Source organism: Styela clava, chromosome 15 (assembly GCF_964204865.1).
Source record: "Styela clava chromosome 15, kaStyClav1.hap1.2, whole genome shotgun sequence".
NCBI lineage: Eukaryota > Metazoa > Chordata > Ascidiacea > Stolidobranchia > Styelidae > Styela > Styela clava.
In genome coordinates this window covers 3,944,774-3,962,389 of record NC_135264.1, presented here as the reverse complement: position 1 = coordinate 3,962,389, position 17,616 = coordinate 3,944,774, and the positions used below count along the sequence as shown (strand labels likewise).

Here is a 17,616-nt window from a genome sequence, read left to right as displayed (position 1 = left end):
TGTTCCCACATTTCTGCTTCGTTGTGCCTAGTTCCGAGCTTAAACTAGTAGACAAATTGATATTAGACAAACCTACAAAACAGCAAAACGTTTTGCAGTTAAGTCTTCGTCAAGACCAGAAGACAGTGTTGCGGTGACTGTCTGACTGTAGTTTGTAGATTCGTAGCAATCGTAGGATCACTTTTCGGGGTGCACGAAGCCAGAAAATCGACGTAGGTGCCTAACCGGTACCGTAGTCTAGGCCAGGGCTACTCAACTGGCTGATTGGCCGACCGCAGTCCGAATCCGAACCTTTCGGGTATTCGATTCGGACCGCCACTAATTCTTTATTTTGTATTTTGGATCATTAGCCCCACTTTTGAAGTTTCCTTTCATAAAATCACTTTTATAGGTTTAAATATATATGAAAAGAACTCTTAACGCCATAATTAACAATTTTATATAGCCTAGGCCTAGCGGGAGGCGGACAACTCGACTACACGGACAACTCACCAGAGACAACTCGACTACCTAGAGGCCTGGTGAGTTGTCCGTCTTTTGGCATTTTATACGGTGGTGTTTTAGATCTATAGAAATGCGTTTTTGTCGAGTCGTCCGTCAGCCGGCCTAGCTAATAATCATTAGTCTGTCGAGGAAGTGCGTGTTCAAGGATGCCGAAATATAATTTCTGGAAAGTCCGGACCCAAATATTTTTGAAGTTTTGTATGCGGACCTTCGGTAAAAATAGTTGAGTACCGGTAGCCCTGGTCTAGGCCACCTTTGCATCTCCCATTACAAGAAGAGCTTTCGTACAGTTGCAGGCATGGTACCGGTACCGTACCGGTACCCGTTAACCGCCGTCGCATGGCGAGTGGTTCCCTCTGTACGTTACCGGTGTACCGTACCTGTGTAGGGTGGCTCACGTAAACGCTGATCGATCATGGTACGACTTTCTCCGCCACCAAGTCCGTGTACCTGGAACAAATACGGTACCGGTACCTGGCAACTAATCCCATGCGCGGTTCTTACTAATTTAATGGCGTTTGCACTGCACTTTCCTTAATCTGTTAATGCTCGCTGCTCAGCAAGTGACAGCTTTGTGAATCGCATTGTTCGCAATAGTAATACAGTAATAGGCACATCTAAGAAATTGGACTCAGCTATAGGCTTTACAAAGCTATAGAGATGGAGTTTGGAATTGCTCACATGAACCAGTTTAAGCTAATCAAAAACTCGTTTTGCGGTCCGCACACCATGGCACTTCTCCGCAGGTCGCACAATTTTTTTCTAGTAGTCCGCATGTGGCCCGCGGACTACAGGTTGTACACCCTGGTTAGATAAGATAAAGATAAGATAAGTTTATTTCGACTCCATAATCAGCAAAAAGGCGATAAAATGGTTGGTAAAAACAAATAAATAAAAACTGATTATAAAATCAGGAGAGTAAACAAAACCTTGGATAAGGTTTAAAACGTAAGTTTAAGTAAAAGTGGGCTCAATTGGGTTGCGTTTGTCGTTTCACATTTAATTAAAGCAAAACAATGACTTAATCCAGTGGTCGGCAACCTTTTTCAAGTGACGGACCGGTAAAGCTTGACCAAACATTTGGTGGACCACCTTTATACAAACGAACTAAGCCTATGCAATAAATTATTCGCATTAGGAAATTTATGTTGACAATATACTAAAAACGACGGTGATGCTATTTAATGTGATGTCTGTATTTGTTCGATGGCCATTAACTGTCCCCATATTCGAGATATTGGCACATGTACCGTGTTTCCTACTTCCAGCCTATTTCGTTTTTGTAGTTATCAATATTGAAAATCAGGCCTCACATCAAGATTTCGGAAAAGTTAACAATGCCTGTATCGTTTTGTTGGGGAGATCTTAGTCGGACTGATGAGAGACATTCTTATACGGGCGTAGAGAAAACAATTGACCCAGCATTATTGCGACATACTGACATGGCAATTGTTTATGAAATCAGAAATGTTGCTCAATAGTGTTATGCAGTGGTCGGCAAACTTTATGTACTTGCGGGCCAAATATAAACATTTCTGGTAGCGCGCGGCCGCAATATTTCCGCCTTCGAACAATCGCTACCATAATTAAACTTCAAATTATGGCGCATTCGCATTGCTACCCTTCTATTACTGTGTTGAAAGCCTGTCCCAATGAGATGTATATGTGGCGTTTTTTTATTATCCAGCAATACATTGTTTTTATGTACTTATAATCAATGTGAAAGATGATGTTTTTATGGCAACTCATCGTCCAACTGATGATCTTACAAGCGAGTACAAAATTTATGTAAGTGTAATGCATTTTAGATAAAGCTGCTCAAGGCCATATGTTCTTCCGAAAGTGCACATTACACATTTTGCACTGTCGCACAGATGAGCTGTGGCGCAGTCCCGGGTCTCGGGGTCGAATTTTCGACGACTCGTTTCGTAACGAGTTTAACATTGAAACCCTTAACAACTGTGATGCTGACTGGGCATATCGAGCAAACCGGTTTTGGAATGGACAAGAAAAAAAATATTTTTCTGTTCAAGCACTTTGGAATGCTCGACCCGCGTCGCTCCGCGAACGACATACAACTGACGCTACTTGTTACATAAGAGGCGCTGTACAGCAGCACTTGTCACCACATAAATCCGTGTAGAGACAATGATAAATTTGGGATTAATTTTTGTTTTATTTAATAAATGTCGGGTCGTTCAAAGGCCGCAACAAATTAGCTCGCGGGCCGCATTTTTTCCGACCCCTGGTGATGTGTTTGTCTGGTTTACTGTTGGGTGCTGTTTTTTAGTCATATGGTTTGTGGTTAGATTGCTGAGGTTTTATTACGGCCTTGTCAGTTTTTGTGTCACCTCTCTGCGGACCGGCAGTAACCTTTTCGCGGACCGGCGATGGGCCGCGGCCCGGTGGTTGCCGACCACTGAGTCTTAATCGATACAAGATGCTGCGATGTGTTGGGTGAAGTGTCAGAAAAGGCAATAGATAAATCCTTTGCATCTCTTGGGATGGGCCGGGATTCGAATCGGGACTCGAATTCGGGTCAAATCTACGCATTTTTTGGACTCTGATTAGATTTCGAGTCTACGTCATTTTTACCGAATCTATAATCAATTTTTTTTTTTTCTAATTTACGCCTATGTTTGTACTTTAACCTTTATAAATCTCAATAGATGTACCCTAACTGGTTAAAATTCAAGGTTAGATCTGTAACAATATACCTTTTGTGTATTATAAACACTCCTAATAACAAGAGAGCTATGCTCAATTATATGGACACGTAGCGCCACCTAATGGCAATACTTTTGATGACGTCATAGCAAAAAAAAGTAGTAGCCTTTAAAGAAAATTTTTATCTTTAACCACTGAAAATTTCAAAGCAATTGGTCCAGTAATCAAAGAGAAAAGCGATTTCACCAAAACGTATCAAAGAACAACAAAACGATCGTTATTTTGAAATAATCAGTGATTGAAGATTGTTGTTGTCCTAAATTTTGATATTCCATCCAATCTGATAATTTATCTAAAATTCCGCTGTTTTATTTTTTATTCATAAGTACACGTTTTATGACTGTGTGATGGCTGTCTTTCGTTTTGATTTTGCAAACTCGCGCTAGGTGAATTTATTTGATACCGGTAATGCACTAGGCCAGTGTTTCCCAACCCGAGTCCGCGGTCTCCAATAAGTCCGCGGAGCGGTTGAATGAGTCCGCAACGAGCCAGAAATTCACTGCGGGCCGCAAACGTTTTTGCGAAACTTAACTATCAGCCAAGTTACGATTCACGTTAGAATTTACACAAAACATAAAGGGCAAGTTTATTCACATAACCTTAATCGAATCAATAATTAATGATTACTGAGGAGTGCTGGGAATATATTCTACTATTAGAATAGCAATTACTATTCGAAAATTGGTAACAAGTGGCGCGACAGGTCACTTGCGCGTTGCTTAATCAAACGATTGGATTTCACAACTCACTTGGCGGATTTCCGACGAAAACACGAGTCTGCCCTCGCTTCGATAGATACCTAAGTGGTGTTTCCCGCGAGTTCAAACAACAAAAAATAGTTTTTTTTTTCCTGGTAGGTGTCAACCCAAATTTTCTAACTTGAAAAGCGGCAATACAAAATACGGAAAATAAAACGGAGAATAGCATAAGTTTTGTTTTATGATTGCCCGCGGCCGATTAAAAACGCTTTTTTAGACATTGCAAATCGCAAAATTTTGGGTGCCACCGAAGTATACGTACCAGGGCATTTTCCCTTAGGATTCGTTGCATTACCGCTATCACATTGGTACGTACAGTGCTGGGGTGCCGTAAGTGTACGAACAACTCAGATTTGTCGAATTCCTAAAGATACGAATCAAAACAAAATGTAATTGCATTTTTGTATCCACGGTTTGTCATGATATTTTCTGAATAGTATTGCTTTTATTTCGTCAACACAGCGCAGATTAAACTGATCACAATTAAATTAATAATAATAAAGGCGATGAATGTATTTTTAATTTACTAATATATAACTTTAAATATATTTTTAATAAGTACTAAATCAAGTTGTACTTTCTGGAAATTTTTAGCAGATAGTAGGATTTTTCTTGAGGCAATAACAAATTGTATCAAAACTAAATATAATCGGACGATTGCCGCAGATTGTCGTATTATTTTTAAGAAGTAATGCTTTAATCTTCCGTAAGTCGACGCAGCCGCGAGTTACCATGAACACAATTAAATTAAACTAGAAAGACATTTTAAATTTTTGTCGTTGTCATGGACTGAATATTGTGCGACAGCATAGGCCATTATACACTAAAAAGTCAGCTCTTTTAACGAACGCGTAATTCCAGCGAATTTCCTATTTTGAAAATCGTTGAAATTCCGTTGTGTTTGGTTTTATTGGTTCTTTGCACAGAGTACGGTTGCAATAAACGTACCTTGAGTCCACAAAAGTTTTCGCCGGTGAGAAAATAGTCCGCGAACAAAAAAGGTTGGGAAACGCTGCACTAGGCTAATTCGGCGAGTTATTGTGAAAGGAAAAGCACTGGAGAACGGGAGTTTTTTGTTGAGCTGAAAGTAGGCCAGCGGAAAAGTCAAGATTTGTTTCGCCTTCCGTGTCCATATATTTGGGCATTACTGATTTGTTCTCGAGGGGATGGGTTGGAATTCATTTTTACATGGAATTTTGCCTTGAATACACACATATAAAAATTCGAGTTATCCTTCTTGCGCCCAAGGACTTCAAAATGTTTTTAAGAATGTTAAATTTATAGCGGTCTTTATCCGAGGGATTGCAATGTAGATGTCCGACGTTAAAACAGGGTCGTTTGCGAAGTAGGCTACTGCATATTGGATATATATAGTTTACTGCTCGTATAGTGCCTCGTAGGACACACATGCCCTCCAATTGGTTGAACAGGTGGCATTTTTTTTTCTGAAAATGATAATAATACAAAATCTGACCTGTCAGGGTAAATCGTTGCGACTTTCGGTGTTGAGCTGCCGTGGGGAAGCCAGTACACTAAAAGGTGTGGGTAAGATGCTCCCAAGATAAAGACAATTTGTGATGCAATAACGTTGTTGCCACGTGATGCTTTATTTTGTACGCTCATCATTCAGGCGTATTCGGTAATTCCAAAATAAGAAAGTCAGGGCTCTTATATGATACCTTAGTAGGGGAAAATGTGACATTTACAAATCCCACAGAGTATAATTAAATGTGAGAAGATGCTAGAAGACTTCACTTCATCTTTGGGTGGTTGAACGGTCACAGTCGGTCGGTCGCGACTTCCTTCCACGTCCAAGACTGTGCATCAGAACCAATTATTAATATGGTTTTTCCAATACTAGATCTTGGTTGATCCAGTTCTTTATAAAATGGTGAACCATCAGTTTAGTTATTTTGTTTCCTCCATATTCTACAAAAAAAAGTATGTAACGTAGCCTATTTCGAATATTTAGAAATCCCTATCGAATTTAATTGTAAATTGAAATCCGAGTGACAAAACTGATGACATTGTTTTCAGTACGGCGGGAACTAATGTGAATTTTAAAGGTTCGACTTAATCTTGAACATATTCCTATTTATCAAACACATTCCGGGTAACTTTGTATTAAATTTAATTCATTATGTCGAAGTCAGAACTTAACATAGTGTTCATCTTGTGGTACGGCTCGAAAATGTGGTGTCCCGTTGGGGGATTTTACTTTGTATTGGTTGCTGCATTACTAATAATAGTAATTACTAATCTCATTATTGGACACGTAGTGGACATAACGATCGTTTTAATATTATGTTGTTCTTGATCTTGTTGTTATTTGATACAGAATAACACACCTAGTGGAAATATTAAAAAACCGCTTTTCTCTTCGAATACTGGACCAATTGCTTTGAAATTTTCAGTGGTTGAAGATAAAATTTTTCCCCAGAAGGCTATTACTTTTATTCATTTTAAACATACCTGTTAGCTCTGTTTGCTATGACGTCATTAAACGTTCTGCGGGTATCGGACGCCATTTTGTGTCCTACTGTACTGCTTCGCTTGGTGTGAATATATTTGTAGACTGTGATCTGACGGTACGGTACACCGTACTGTACTGCGAACAGACGTGTCCATATATTTGGGCGTAGCTCTCTTGTTATTACTATAATATTGCACACATTATAAACTACTTGAACTGTGCAAAAGCGGGAATCCACTTGCACATAACATTACCTAAGGATCCACCATAGATCAAACAATTAAAGTAGTTTTTGTGCATAATGAAAGGGAGAATTTAATGAAACGGTTAAGAACCACTGCTGTAGATAGCCTAGTACTCAAATGTAAACACCATCCACCTTATATAAAAACAGCATTATTGTACACAATACCCCAAATATTTTCTCTCTTGTGTATTTGAAATTTTAAAGCAAAAATAATAACATGATAGTAAACTGGTACGACAAATCAAAAATAACAGCTAGCAAAAAGTACGCATCATGATTCAAAAAACTGGACAGACACATGGCAACAAAATTAAAATATCCCAGCAAACACTAAACCGGTAAAACCTCATATTACTAAGTTATAATTCCAACTGCAGAAGATATTAACTTGGGCTACACATTGCATTTTAAAAAATGAAATATATTATGCTCCGTGTAACAGTGATAGTAATTATATGCGGCTGGTATGCAATACATGGCGTAAATTCAATAAAGCGAACAGCGTCTGCAATGAAACAGTATGGCAAATATCTTTTTTTTTTGGTGCGAGTACATAGTCAGGACAGCAGTTTTGACAAAACCCAAAAATCTGAATAGATGATAAAAGAAGCACTTATTATAATTACTAAATGTGCAAAAAACCGAAGTATGCACAATAATAATATCAAAAAATGTTTTTATTTGATAAAATATTGAGACAAAGAAAAAAAAATCTCTTGAGTAGTAGAAAAAATGTAAACGCAAGCAGAACTGAGTAAATGAAAAATTCATCAATAAATAAAACAAATTAAATGTAAACAACTATCTCATCTCACATTTATTTAATTTATACCCCAAAATAAAAGAAAAAACTAATTTCATTGGCTAGAACCAACAGGTTGATAGGTTTGGTATTTGCCCAACGTCATGACAAACGATGTTTAAAAAACGAATAAAAACACTAGGCAATAGGGCAAAAAATAAAACAGTTTTTCAAAAGTAGTCGTTTTTTGTCCTCGAAATTTTATGCAAGAGTACAGTGTAACAGAGAATTGTTATAAAAAGCATGAGAAAATGATTATTTCATGGATCCTGGCAAAACATTGAAATTTAACATACCAAAGAATCAGAGGGATAAGCTTAATTATTATTTAATTATTTAAGGTTAATAATTATCCTAATTTACATTAAGATGATCAAATATAGAGCAAATCATAATTAGATATATTTGTAAAAATGTTCTCTTATAATAAAATTGTATGGTAAACCATGCATTGCAGAAAAATGATATGTCAAACTTTAATGGCAAAAGCGTTTTTCCACAAAATGAACTATATTTTTAATCTTAAAATTTGAATATGGTTGAGATAATAAAACTCTGTGTGAAATCCCTACACTGAGCAAGCAAGCGATTTTGTTAGTTGCTGTGTAAGTAAGGTACAGAAGACTATATACTACCATAGATCTTGTTTGAACTAGATATATTTTCCAATGAAAAACTAACACTGAATTTGTGAATGGATTCTGGTCGTTTACAAAATAATTGAAAGAAAGGGGCGTTTGAAGCAATATGCAGCTAATGAAGTGTTGGCGTTAGGGTAAGAAGCAGGACTGGGCATTTTCAAGTACCTGAAAATTTTTCGAATCGAATTGAATATTTTTTTGAATCTTGAATATTTGAAATATGTTCAAACGTATGTGACTTATTCATTGTGATGGGTCCAAGTACATAAATTACTGGAAACATCCTTCAGACAGTTTGCTGAGCATTCGCACACAACAAGAAACATGTTTCATCAATACCTCACAAAATGGAAAAGAGTCGTATGTCAAAAAACAGTATAGCGGCGATTCGAAATTTCTGTCGGAGACGAGTCGAATATTACACTATTCGATTCAAATGCCCAGCCTTAAACTAAGAAGCACAGCAGATTAATGTGTGTCGCATTGGAAATCTATCCACCTATCGAATAAATATATATCCGAATTTAAATGCAATTTCACGATCCCGATTATACTGATTGCAAATAAAATGGAATTTGTAATTAAATCGCCATTAGAAATATAATTTTCACAACAAATCAATTACTGAAGCAATAAAATTTTATCTGGATAATAGCAAATAACTGATTGATACTACAACTGTGTTTTCAACACAGAAACGGGCAAGTAATTATAAGAATATCAGAATTTTGAAAAGCTTCTTAATACAAATTAATTATTATTTTATATTAATGTATCACCCTGTCTATAAAATTAACACTTGATATCAAGTGAAGACTTCCTTAGAAATTAAGACGTGTACAGAAGTACAGTCCGGTATAAGTATTCTAATATTTTCCACAAAAATCTTTTTTAAATACCCCTCAAATAATCGTTAAAAAGTCTAAAAATCTAGCATTAAGGCATTCAGACGATATGTCACAGGGTTCAATGTTTCAATTTCTTCATAGCTGTGAAGTGTCGTCACCAGAACGGCAACACTGAATGGCAAGAGGCATAATTGCGCTGAAAAGCTAATCTCTCGAAGGCTTGAAAAACTTGTCAAAGGATCATCAAATGAAAAAATTTTTGATTGAGGCTGATCGTTCCTGAACCAAGGATAATAAAAACTATCCGGTACGCAGAATAATATTGCGGCCCAAGTTGAATAATGCTGAACTATGCAATACCAGGCACAGCTCGAGGCACATAAAGTTAGTTGCAACATTCTTCCAATTGTTCAATTCAAGACAAAATTATCTTTTACACTATGAATTTGGTTGCATGGATACTCGTATGGCCTTCGGTGTTGTGTCATCGTTAAGATGCTTAGTTGTATAACGTAATGCGTTGAGAAGATTATCAATCATGGGTCCTTGATGTTGTTCTTTCAATACTCTGATGACACCTTTGATCTGTTAAAATTGAATAGAATAATAATAATTATTTTGCATTTGACGTAAATTCAATATTGACATTTATAGTCATTAGACAACTGAGTCGGTTTTAAAATGAGAAAAATTCAAAAACAAGTGGGAGGATATCATGTTTGCATCAATCCTAAACAATGATTCATTGCAGTTGTACAATCAATAGAACTGCGAAAAAAAAACATTTTCCGGCAAGAATATGGAGGTGGATTTTCAATTGAAACATAAACACAAAATAGTATGATATTCAAATCAATAAAATATTTCAATTGTGTAGTTCAATCTCCCACATATTCCTACAGATTTTAAAATTGAAATCTCAAAACTAATTCATAATTTCAGTCCCAAATATAAATATGAAATGATTATTAAAATATAACCTTAGACACCAATACCCAGTGTGTAAATAGCTGTTGTTGTAACACAATGGTGTCAGAGGTGGGGAACCAGACGTTTTTTGTTGTTTACGTTATGCGGGTGAAATAGCAAAAAAAAAGATAGGGCTTAAAAATTTCAACTTTGGAGATCAAAAAGATGATGACTCAAAAACGTTGGTTGCTCAAGTTAGTCTTTTCTCAAATTTCAAACTGCATTCAAATGCAAAAGAAAATTGTTCGTCCATTGTTTTACAGAAATAAAGATACCATATATGACTCAGTGTCATATTAAGATTGACCTGAACGAATGTTGATAATTTTAGGAGTAGCGATGCGATGGAATATTCTTTTCCAAAAATTTATCACTCATGAAATTCAAACACAACCTGATTTCATATTGATAAAATATGCAAACTTTCTTCCTATCTTTGGCGTTTCCATGAACTTGAGTGAGTCACATTTTATTAGTATATTATGAATAAGTAGTCGTTCACACAAATATTCAGCTTAAAACTCCATGGCATTAAAACCAGAATTATATCATGCACATAAGCAGGAATCATCTCAAAAGCGCTATCATATAGAAATACACTGAAATGAACGACATCTGTGACATGTGTTTTCGATGAAGTGTACTGGAATCTAAGGTGAACCCTTGGAACAGTTCCATCGAACCACAGGGGTTTGACAGGACCCAGGTTAAGAAACATGCAGGTGCAATTGTCTTGGGTTCAAATGTACATGTGTTCAAATGTAATGGAACTGAATTGTATAAAATGGATAAAAACATATTATAATTGTAGCTTTATTTTTAAAAGTTACTGCCTAAGTAATTTCAGTAAAATATTATGCATCTTCTGTTAAATTACCCCACACTCCATCACTTTAAAGTCTAAAAAAGTGATTTGAGCAAAACAAACTTACATCAATTTTCGATCCTTTACAGAATGCTCCAGATGGATGAACATGATCATATAATATAATAACACCGACCATAACACGAAGACAAAAATGAACAGTGTCTTCACCCATCTGAAACCGTTCCATGTGTGCTCTGGAAAAAAAATATATATATATTTTCAAAATCCCATACAAAGGTGTTAATAACATTATTATAATAGCGTACACAAAACACATTCCAGTTATATAATTTCGACTTTTCTGAGCCGTCGTGTAAAATGTCAAAGGTTCAACTTATTTATAAACTTCAGCAGAGTCCAATTATGCTGCAATGAACTTGATATTAATTCCCAGGAGAGACAGTGATAATGACCTTCACCTCAGGTTTTGGATTTGCATAATGAGTGATCAATATGGCATCAGACACAGACAGACAGATTTAAATAATTAAATTCAAAAAGAAAAATAAATTTCTCGCCTCTGAATATGCAAATGTGATTTTAAACTCTACTAAAATGAACAAAACTTCTTTTTTTTCAATTTAATAAATCTGCCAGTGTTTGACTTAATGAAGTCAATACTGCACTAATTTGCACTGCATTTTTCATATGTATTATGATTATGAAACATTTTTAAATCCTATTTTACTTACGGATTTTCCAACATGACTTTGCAAATGTTTCCCATTGTACTTAAAACCTCAGAAGTTCTTTCATTGTCGACTTCCATATTCTAAATAGGAAAAAGACGTATTAGCTTTGATCAATTTAAGAATGATTAGACCCAAGTGTACTCACTACCCAACCCAGAGACCCAAAACAGTAGTTCTGTTCTTCATAGCAGGGGTGTGCAACCTTTATTACAGGAGGCCCAGATAGAAATAACTGGGTGAAACCCTGGGTCGCACCTTAACATAGGCTATCATAAAAATTGTGGTTATTGATCTTGTGACATGCAATGTTTGCGCAAGCTAGCTGTGAAGTCATTGTGATGTCATAGCAGGCATAGATAATAAATTGGACCCAGGTATAGGCTTCGCAATGCAAAGGGATTGGAATTACTCGCACATGCCAAATTAAATTGAAAACTCGTTTCGCAGGCCACCCATCATTCAAAATTGGCACTTTGCACACAAAATTGGCGCGGGCTGCACAATTTTTCCTTGTGGGCCGCATTTGGCCCGTGGCCCGCAGGTTGCACACCCCTGCTTTCTAGCACAACAGTCATATTCATGGACTCTTCCATTTTTCAATTAGATTCTTACTGTGTTGTAGCAACAGTCTTAATAATCTCAAACACAACTAAAAACAAGTCTATGACTTAAATCCTTAAATTATTATATTAATAAAAAGTTAAATGTGCAATAATTTGTGTGTACATTGCCAAAACAGATCACACTAACTATGGCGTCAAAAAAAATAATTCAATCTTACCTCTGATACAAATTTTGTTGTAGCATCACTTAATGTCTTCAGCATTGGAGTTGCCTCAGCATAAAAAAGTGACATTTTATTTGCGAGTTCTGTTGATATAAACTGTCCTTCATTGTAATCTATCGCTGTTGATGAAGAATTCATTCCCCTTCGTGAGACTATCCTTCGAAAGTATGAAAAATCGTTCTGAATAGCTGGATTGTTCATCTGAAAAAATTATAATAGAGTGAATTTTAGATGTATCAAAGCATTTTAGTTGGATTATGTTTTTATATTATATCATCCATAGGCCTATATACGAAAAACGGCACTCCAGAAGTGTGTGTACCAATATGGAGGTAACTTATTTTGTTTGCTTATTTTACATAAAGTTGTGTAAAGGGACGGAAGCCTATGGGCAGGTGGTATATTCACTTGGCTAACACAACAATACCAGAACTCGTAATAGAACTAAAATAAGAAAAATCTGAATAAAATTATGGCCTAACTATAATCTGGTACACATACTACGGGAGTACTCAAAAAACAATACTGAAGGAATAACCTAGCTATGTAACTTGGACTTGTGAAAATATTTACCGGTAAGTATTTTCTGATATTTGGCTGTAATCCTTTCTAAAATAATATAATTGTCAGTTTTGAAAACTTCTCACAACCGTAAGCAATAACCTAATTAAACAATTCAAATTTTATTTATTTTGAATGGCTTCATCATCAGTGGCCGCATAATGAATAAAAAATCAGCCATATTAAAATCCAAGAATAGGTCTATGACATCAACAATGAGTAATATTCAAGTATTTGAAAGAATAACTTAGTCATTTGAATAAAATACAACTGAACAATCGAATGTGCAATTTAACAATTTATGACCAAACAATACATCTTTTTGCTACCAAATAAAAAGCAAAAGTTGTTTATCTGAATGAATTATAAAATAATATGTTAAATTTATCATCAGGTGTAGTGAATATAGCCCGTACAACCTACTTGTAAAATCTATCTACAGCTTTTTGTACCATCGCGATTGCTATAATAGCACTATAACTAAAATCCTGCAATTTACTAGCTTGCTTTAAATCAGTGGTTCCCAAAGTTGATTGACTGGGGGCCAAATTAGAAGCGGAAGGATATTCAAGGCCCAAGAGAGGGGAGCGTCCGCGAGGGGGCGCTACATGTACATATAATTAATATATCGGTATAATTTAATTGCTAGGAATATACACAGGCTTAAACTGTGATAATGATGTAACAATTGGCGTTATCTAAAACGCAAAAAGAAAAAACAAAGTGATAAACTATTTCACCTAAGTTCAGCAAGCCATACTAAAACACACTGATTGGACCGAAAGACAGGGTTTGAAAACAACTGCTCGTTTATTGCAACAAAGTAAAGATTCAAGTATACAGTCATTGTGAGTTCGTCATCTGCATGGTATTGTTCCTTACAATATCTACTATGACTCAGACTGGAATTGTGACTCGAAAGTCGAAAAGGTGATGATCGCATCTCCAGTCAAATGTGAGCTATGGCGAATTTTTATATATGATACACAAATGAAATCCTGAGATTCAAAATGACTTGCAACTAGAGGTTTAATGGATTTATGCTGAAAATAATATTTTTTGACAACTTACTTTTAAATCGTCAAATTTCAGTGTATATTGAAGAATTTCTGCAAATTGTTTTGCGAGTGCTTGTTTCGTTTCCAAGTGTTGTGTTGTTGATTGGTCGTTGCTTGTTAATGCCCGTAGTAACTCTTGAATACATTTTTCTAGAAATAGATATTAATCAATAAGTGTATAACAGGCTCTATCACTGTGATGAAATAGTAAAATGTCACAATAAGATAATTTGAAGAAACGATAAAGGTCAGTTACAGTTCACAAGTGATTACTATTTTATATTACGAGTACCAACAATTTCATGTAATATAAAGTGAGGTAATCAAGATGATATCATCTAACTTCATGATGTAAATAGATTTCCGCATCATTTTATGAATGAAACAATCATAATTTCCTGTTCAGATAATGAAAGCTTTCATAAAAACAAAATTAATAGGACAATATTATAATAAAAAATAAAGTATATTGTTCTTCGATTCAATTTAGAAAAGAATGGTCAAAATACAAAAAAGTATCATAAACTAGTTTGGTTAGAATTGAAACAATAAACTTTTTACAATTATAAGATGTTATGTAGTGTATTTGTAGTATTTGTTTAGGACATAAGTAGCATTTATTAATGACAGACTGTGAACATAATAGGCACTTTTTTTTAAGCAGCAGAATTCATTTTGTATATTTCGTTCTCAACCGGCAATATATTATAAAAGAAGAAAATTAGTTTGGCAATATCATATACAGTACAGGCAATGCACAAGCAAAAAACTCAATATATGATTCAAACTCGCCCGTTAATTTCAACAGATGTTTTTTTTTTCAAGCAGTAATGCGTTAAGTAAAAAAATGACTTTCTAACTTGATATAAATCATGGCCTGAAGTCAAAACAGATGTGATTTCCATCAGCACACAGACAATATAAATAATTTAAAATGGCTTTGTGCATAATAAGGCGTCGGGGAAACATTGCAGTCATTGTCAATACTTGATAATACCATAGGTTGGAGTGAGACAAGTTCAGTCAAGAATACTTCAATAAACTTGAATGTTTGGAATTTACAAAATGATTTATAAATAATGAAGCTCTGGTCATGCAATAGCTGTGTTTGTTATAATGCATACTTAAATGAACTCACCTAAATTGAGTGAAAACTCGAAAAATCTTTTTAACTGATGAACTAAGGGTATAATAGCATCCCATGCTTCTTTCTGTTTCTCATCAGATGATGGATTTTGTATCGCCTAATCATAAAAATAAATTTTGTTAAAAAAAATAATATCGTCACATTAAATATATAAATTTAACAGCGCTCCAGAAGTGTGTGTACCAATATGGAGGTAACTAATTTTGTTCGCCTAATTTACATCAAGTTGTGTAAAGAAACTGAAACCTATGGGCAAGGGGTATATTCACTTGGGTAACACAGACAGTCCTCAAACTCGTATAAGAAATAAAATAAGGATAATCGGAATAAAATTATGGCCAACCCTAACCTGGTACACACACTACGGGGGTACCAATTTAAGGAAGCTTGTTTAATAACCTACAATTCCAATTATGACCAATTTTATTGCAAATGTTTTGATAAATTCATAATGTAGCCATACAATGGCGAACAGTGAGTCAAAGGAATCCACTGAAATCAAAATATTTCCTCATATCAGGTACTTTACAAAAATATTTTGTGCAATAATTAATTCACAGTATCATCTTAATTACTGGCATAATAACAAGCATTATGAAATTCATTTGAACCACAAATTTTAATAAGCCTACTTCTCGTATGGGACCACCGGCTCCTTTATAAGATTCCAATTCCTTGATTATTCCTGGTGCAAATGATAACACATGAGACACTTGAGTATAGACTTCCTTTTCATGTTCGCTTGGTCTGGCATCTGATGTAGAATAACAAAAACATAATTGAGTCAATTATTATAATAACTTTGAAAATTAATATAAAGTGGTAAAATAAGAGAATTTTCGATTATTTACTTGTCTAGATTTTCTGAGATTGATTTTTCAAGTCTAGTGTAGTTTTGTACCTCAAGTACTTTTAGTGCGCGTAGCGTAATAATTTTTGCATATGTCAATCCTAGCTCCCACCTGACTGCGTCATTCGAAAATGACATCCCGATTAATCTTTTTAAAAATTCATCATTATTATTAATTATGGGTAGAACATACATTATTAAATATTAATGAGTTAACATTCTTGGAGAAACTTGTTGCTGTCAAGTCCATTCTTCATAATTATTGAAGACAATTTTCAACAACAGCGACTTAATGTGAATGTTTTTAACTACGAGTACATTGCGAATTTTTAACTACAATGCGAATTTGAACAGACGCAATATCCAGTCTCCCTTCGAGATGAACGTGGCGCTAAATTACCCAACGCTAAATAGAACACTGAACACATCCTATCCATCAATCAAACAGTGAAGTAAAAAAGATAAAACTTCAAGAATTACAACAGATTTATTAAGTAGTTAGTTAGTCTCGCAGAAACCAAATCATTAGCGGGAGATTTATTCAACGTATGAACATAAACATAATAGACAACAAACCTTCAAAATCAAGAAATATCTCATCATAAGCTTCATCCTTACAGTGTAATACTCGTAGCAAGTTTCCCATTATATAGCAACCCAAATATACCTGTTAATAAAATACAGTTAGTTGAGGCTGAACTTATATTAATTTCCAAAAAGCTTTCACAATAAAATCATGGCAAATTTTGATCCAAATTTAGACCGAAATGCAATTTATAAAAAGTTAATGAGGGTTGAACTACCTTATATATACGGGCTCTTATAACCGGGGTCACGACAGCCCGATGGGTCGCGGTACCCATTATCGGATTATTATCAGAACTAGCCATACTCACTCTCTTACCCCTTGCCTCTGCTTAGTGGTGTAAAAAAAAAATTTTTGACACCAAATTATGTTGAAACAAGATAACAATCAAATCTGAAAGATTTGGGATCCGTACTGAGACCCACCATCACCGAAATAGAGCAAAGATTCAATCTCTTGTGCGAGAATATGCAAGCACATCTATCTCATTAAAGTTGCTGAGGGTCATAAAAAATGTGGTAATGCCAAGTTGGTTGTGATGGAGTTTGCAGAACGCTGCAATATAAACTACATTAGAATCAAAACAACGAACAATACCTTTGACTAAACCTTCTTCACTTGATATTACAAATCTAAATAATAGACGATATCAAAAAGAAAATGCTTCACTCCATCTGTGTCTTGTCACTTGGTACAGTGTCTTGTCACTTTGTATAAAATTTGATAATTATAATATATAGAAAGTAGGCTACTTTATCATCAAATCTAAGAAAATAGAAAGTTATGAAATTTTAATATACGACCACTGTAAGTGCTGTGCCATTTGCTATGGATTTGTTGGCATTAACATTGGAATATTATAAGTAAATTGATGCCTGCTTTGCTTGATATTCTAATAATAAAACTTTTGAAATGAAGTCTTATTAGATTAGAATCCAATATAATAATTTTGAATATATCAATATAGTCAATAGTCCCCTTGTATTCAAACTAAAGCAAATCAAAATTAAAGTATGCCAACAATATATAGACTATAATCGAACAGAATTTTTAATGCACAGATTTGTATAATGCCAAATCCAACAACTAATGTTATTA

The 17,616-nt window shown here is 34.9% G+C and overlaps 1 protein-coding gene across 1 annotated transcript; it reads right to left on the bottom strand.

The window, feature by feature from the left end:
• Positions 1–6,880: 6,880 nt before the first annotated feature.
• On the bottom strand, positions 6,881–17,300 carry LOC120333749 (CYFIP-related Rac1 interactor B-like). Its single transcript, XM_039401103.2, has 9 exons — positions 17,116–17,300; positions 16,509–16,599; positions 15,715–15,836; positions 15,074–15,179; positions 13,949–14,085; positions 12,311–12,517; positions 11,530–11,609; positions 10,902–11,031; positions 6,881–9,585 (listed from the first exon to the last, which is right to left on the bottom strand). The coding sequence occupies exons 2-9, from the start codon at positions 16,576–16,578 to the stop codon at positions 9,439–9,441; spliced, it is 999 nt and encodes a 332-aa protein (XP_039257037.1). The 5' UTR covers positions 16,579–16,599; positions 17,116–17,300; the 3' UTR covers positions 6,881–9,438.
• Positions 17,301–17,616: the final 316 nt, after the last annotated feature.

Excerpts from the sequence above, each read along its gene's own strand:
- LOC120333749 (XM_039401103.2), bottom strand. The coding sequence starts at position 16,578 with ATGGGAAACTTGCTACGAGTATTACACTGTAAGGATGAAGCTTATGAT. Across the intron at positions 15,837-16,508 it reads GATATTTCTTGATTTTGAAG|ATGCCAGACCAAGCGAACAT; the intron begins GTTTGTTGTCTA and ends ATTCTACATCAG. Across the intron at positions 11,610-12,310 it reads CAACAAAATTTGTATCAGAG|AATATGGAAGTCGACAATGA; the intron begins GTAAGATTGAAT and ends TTTCCTATTTAG.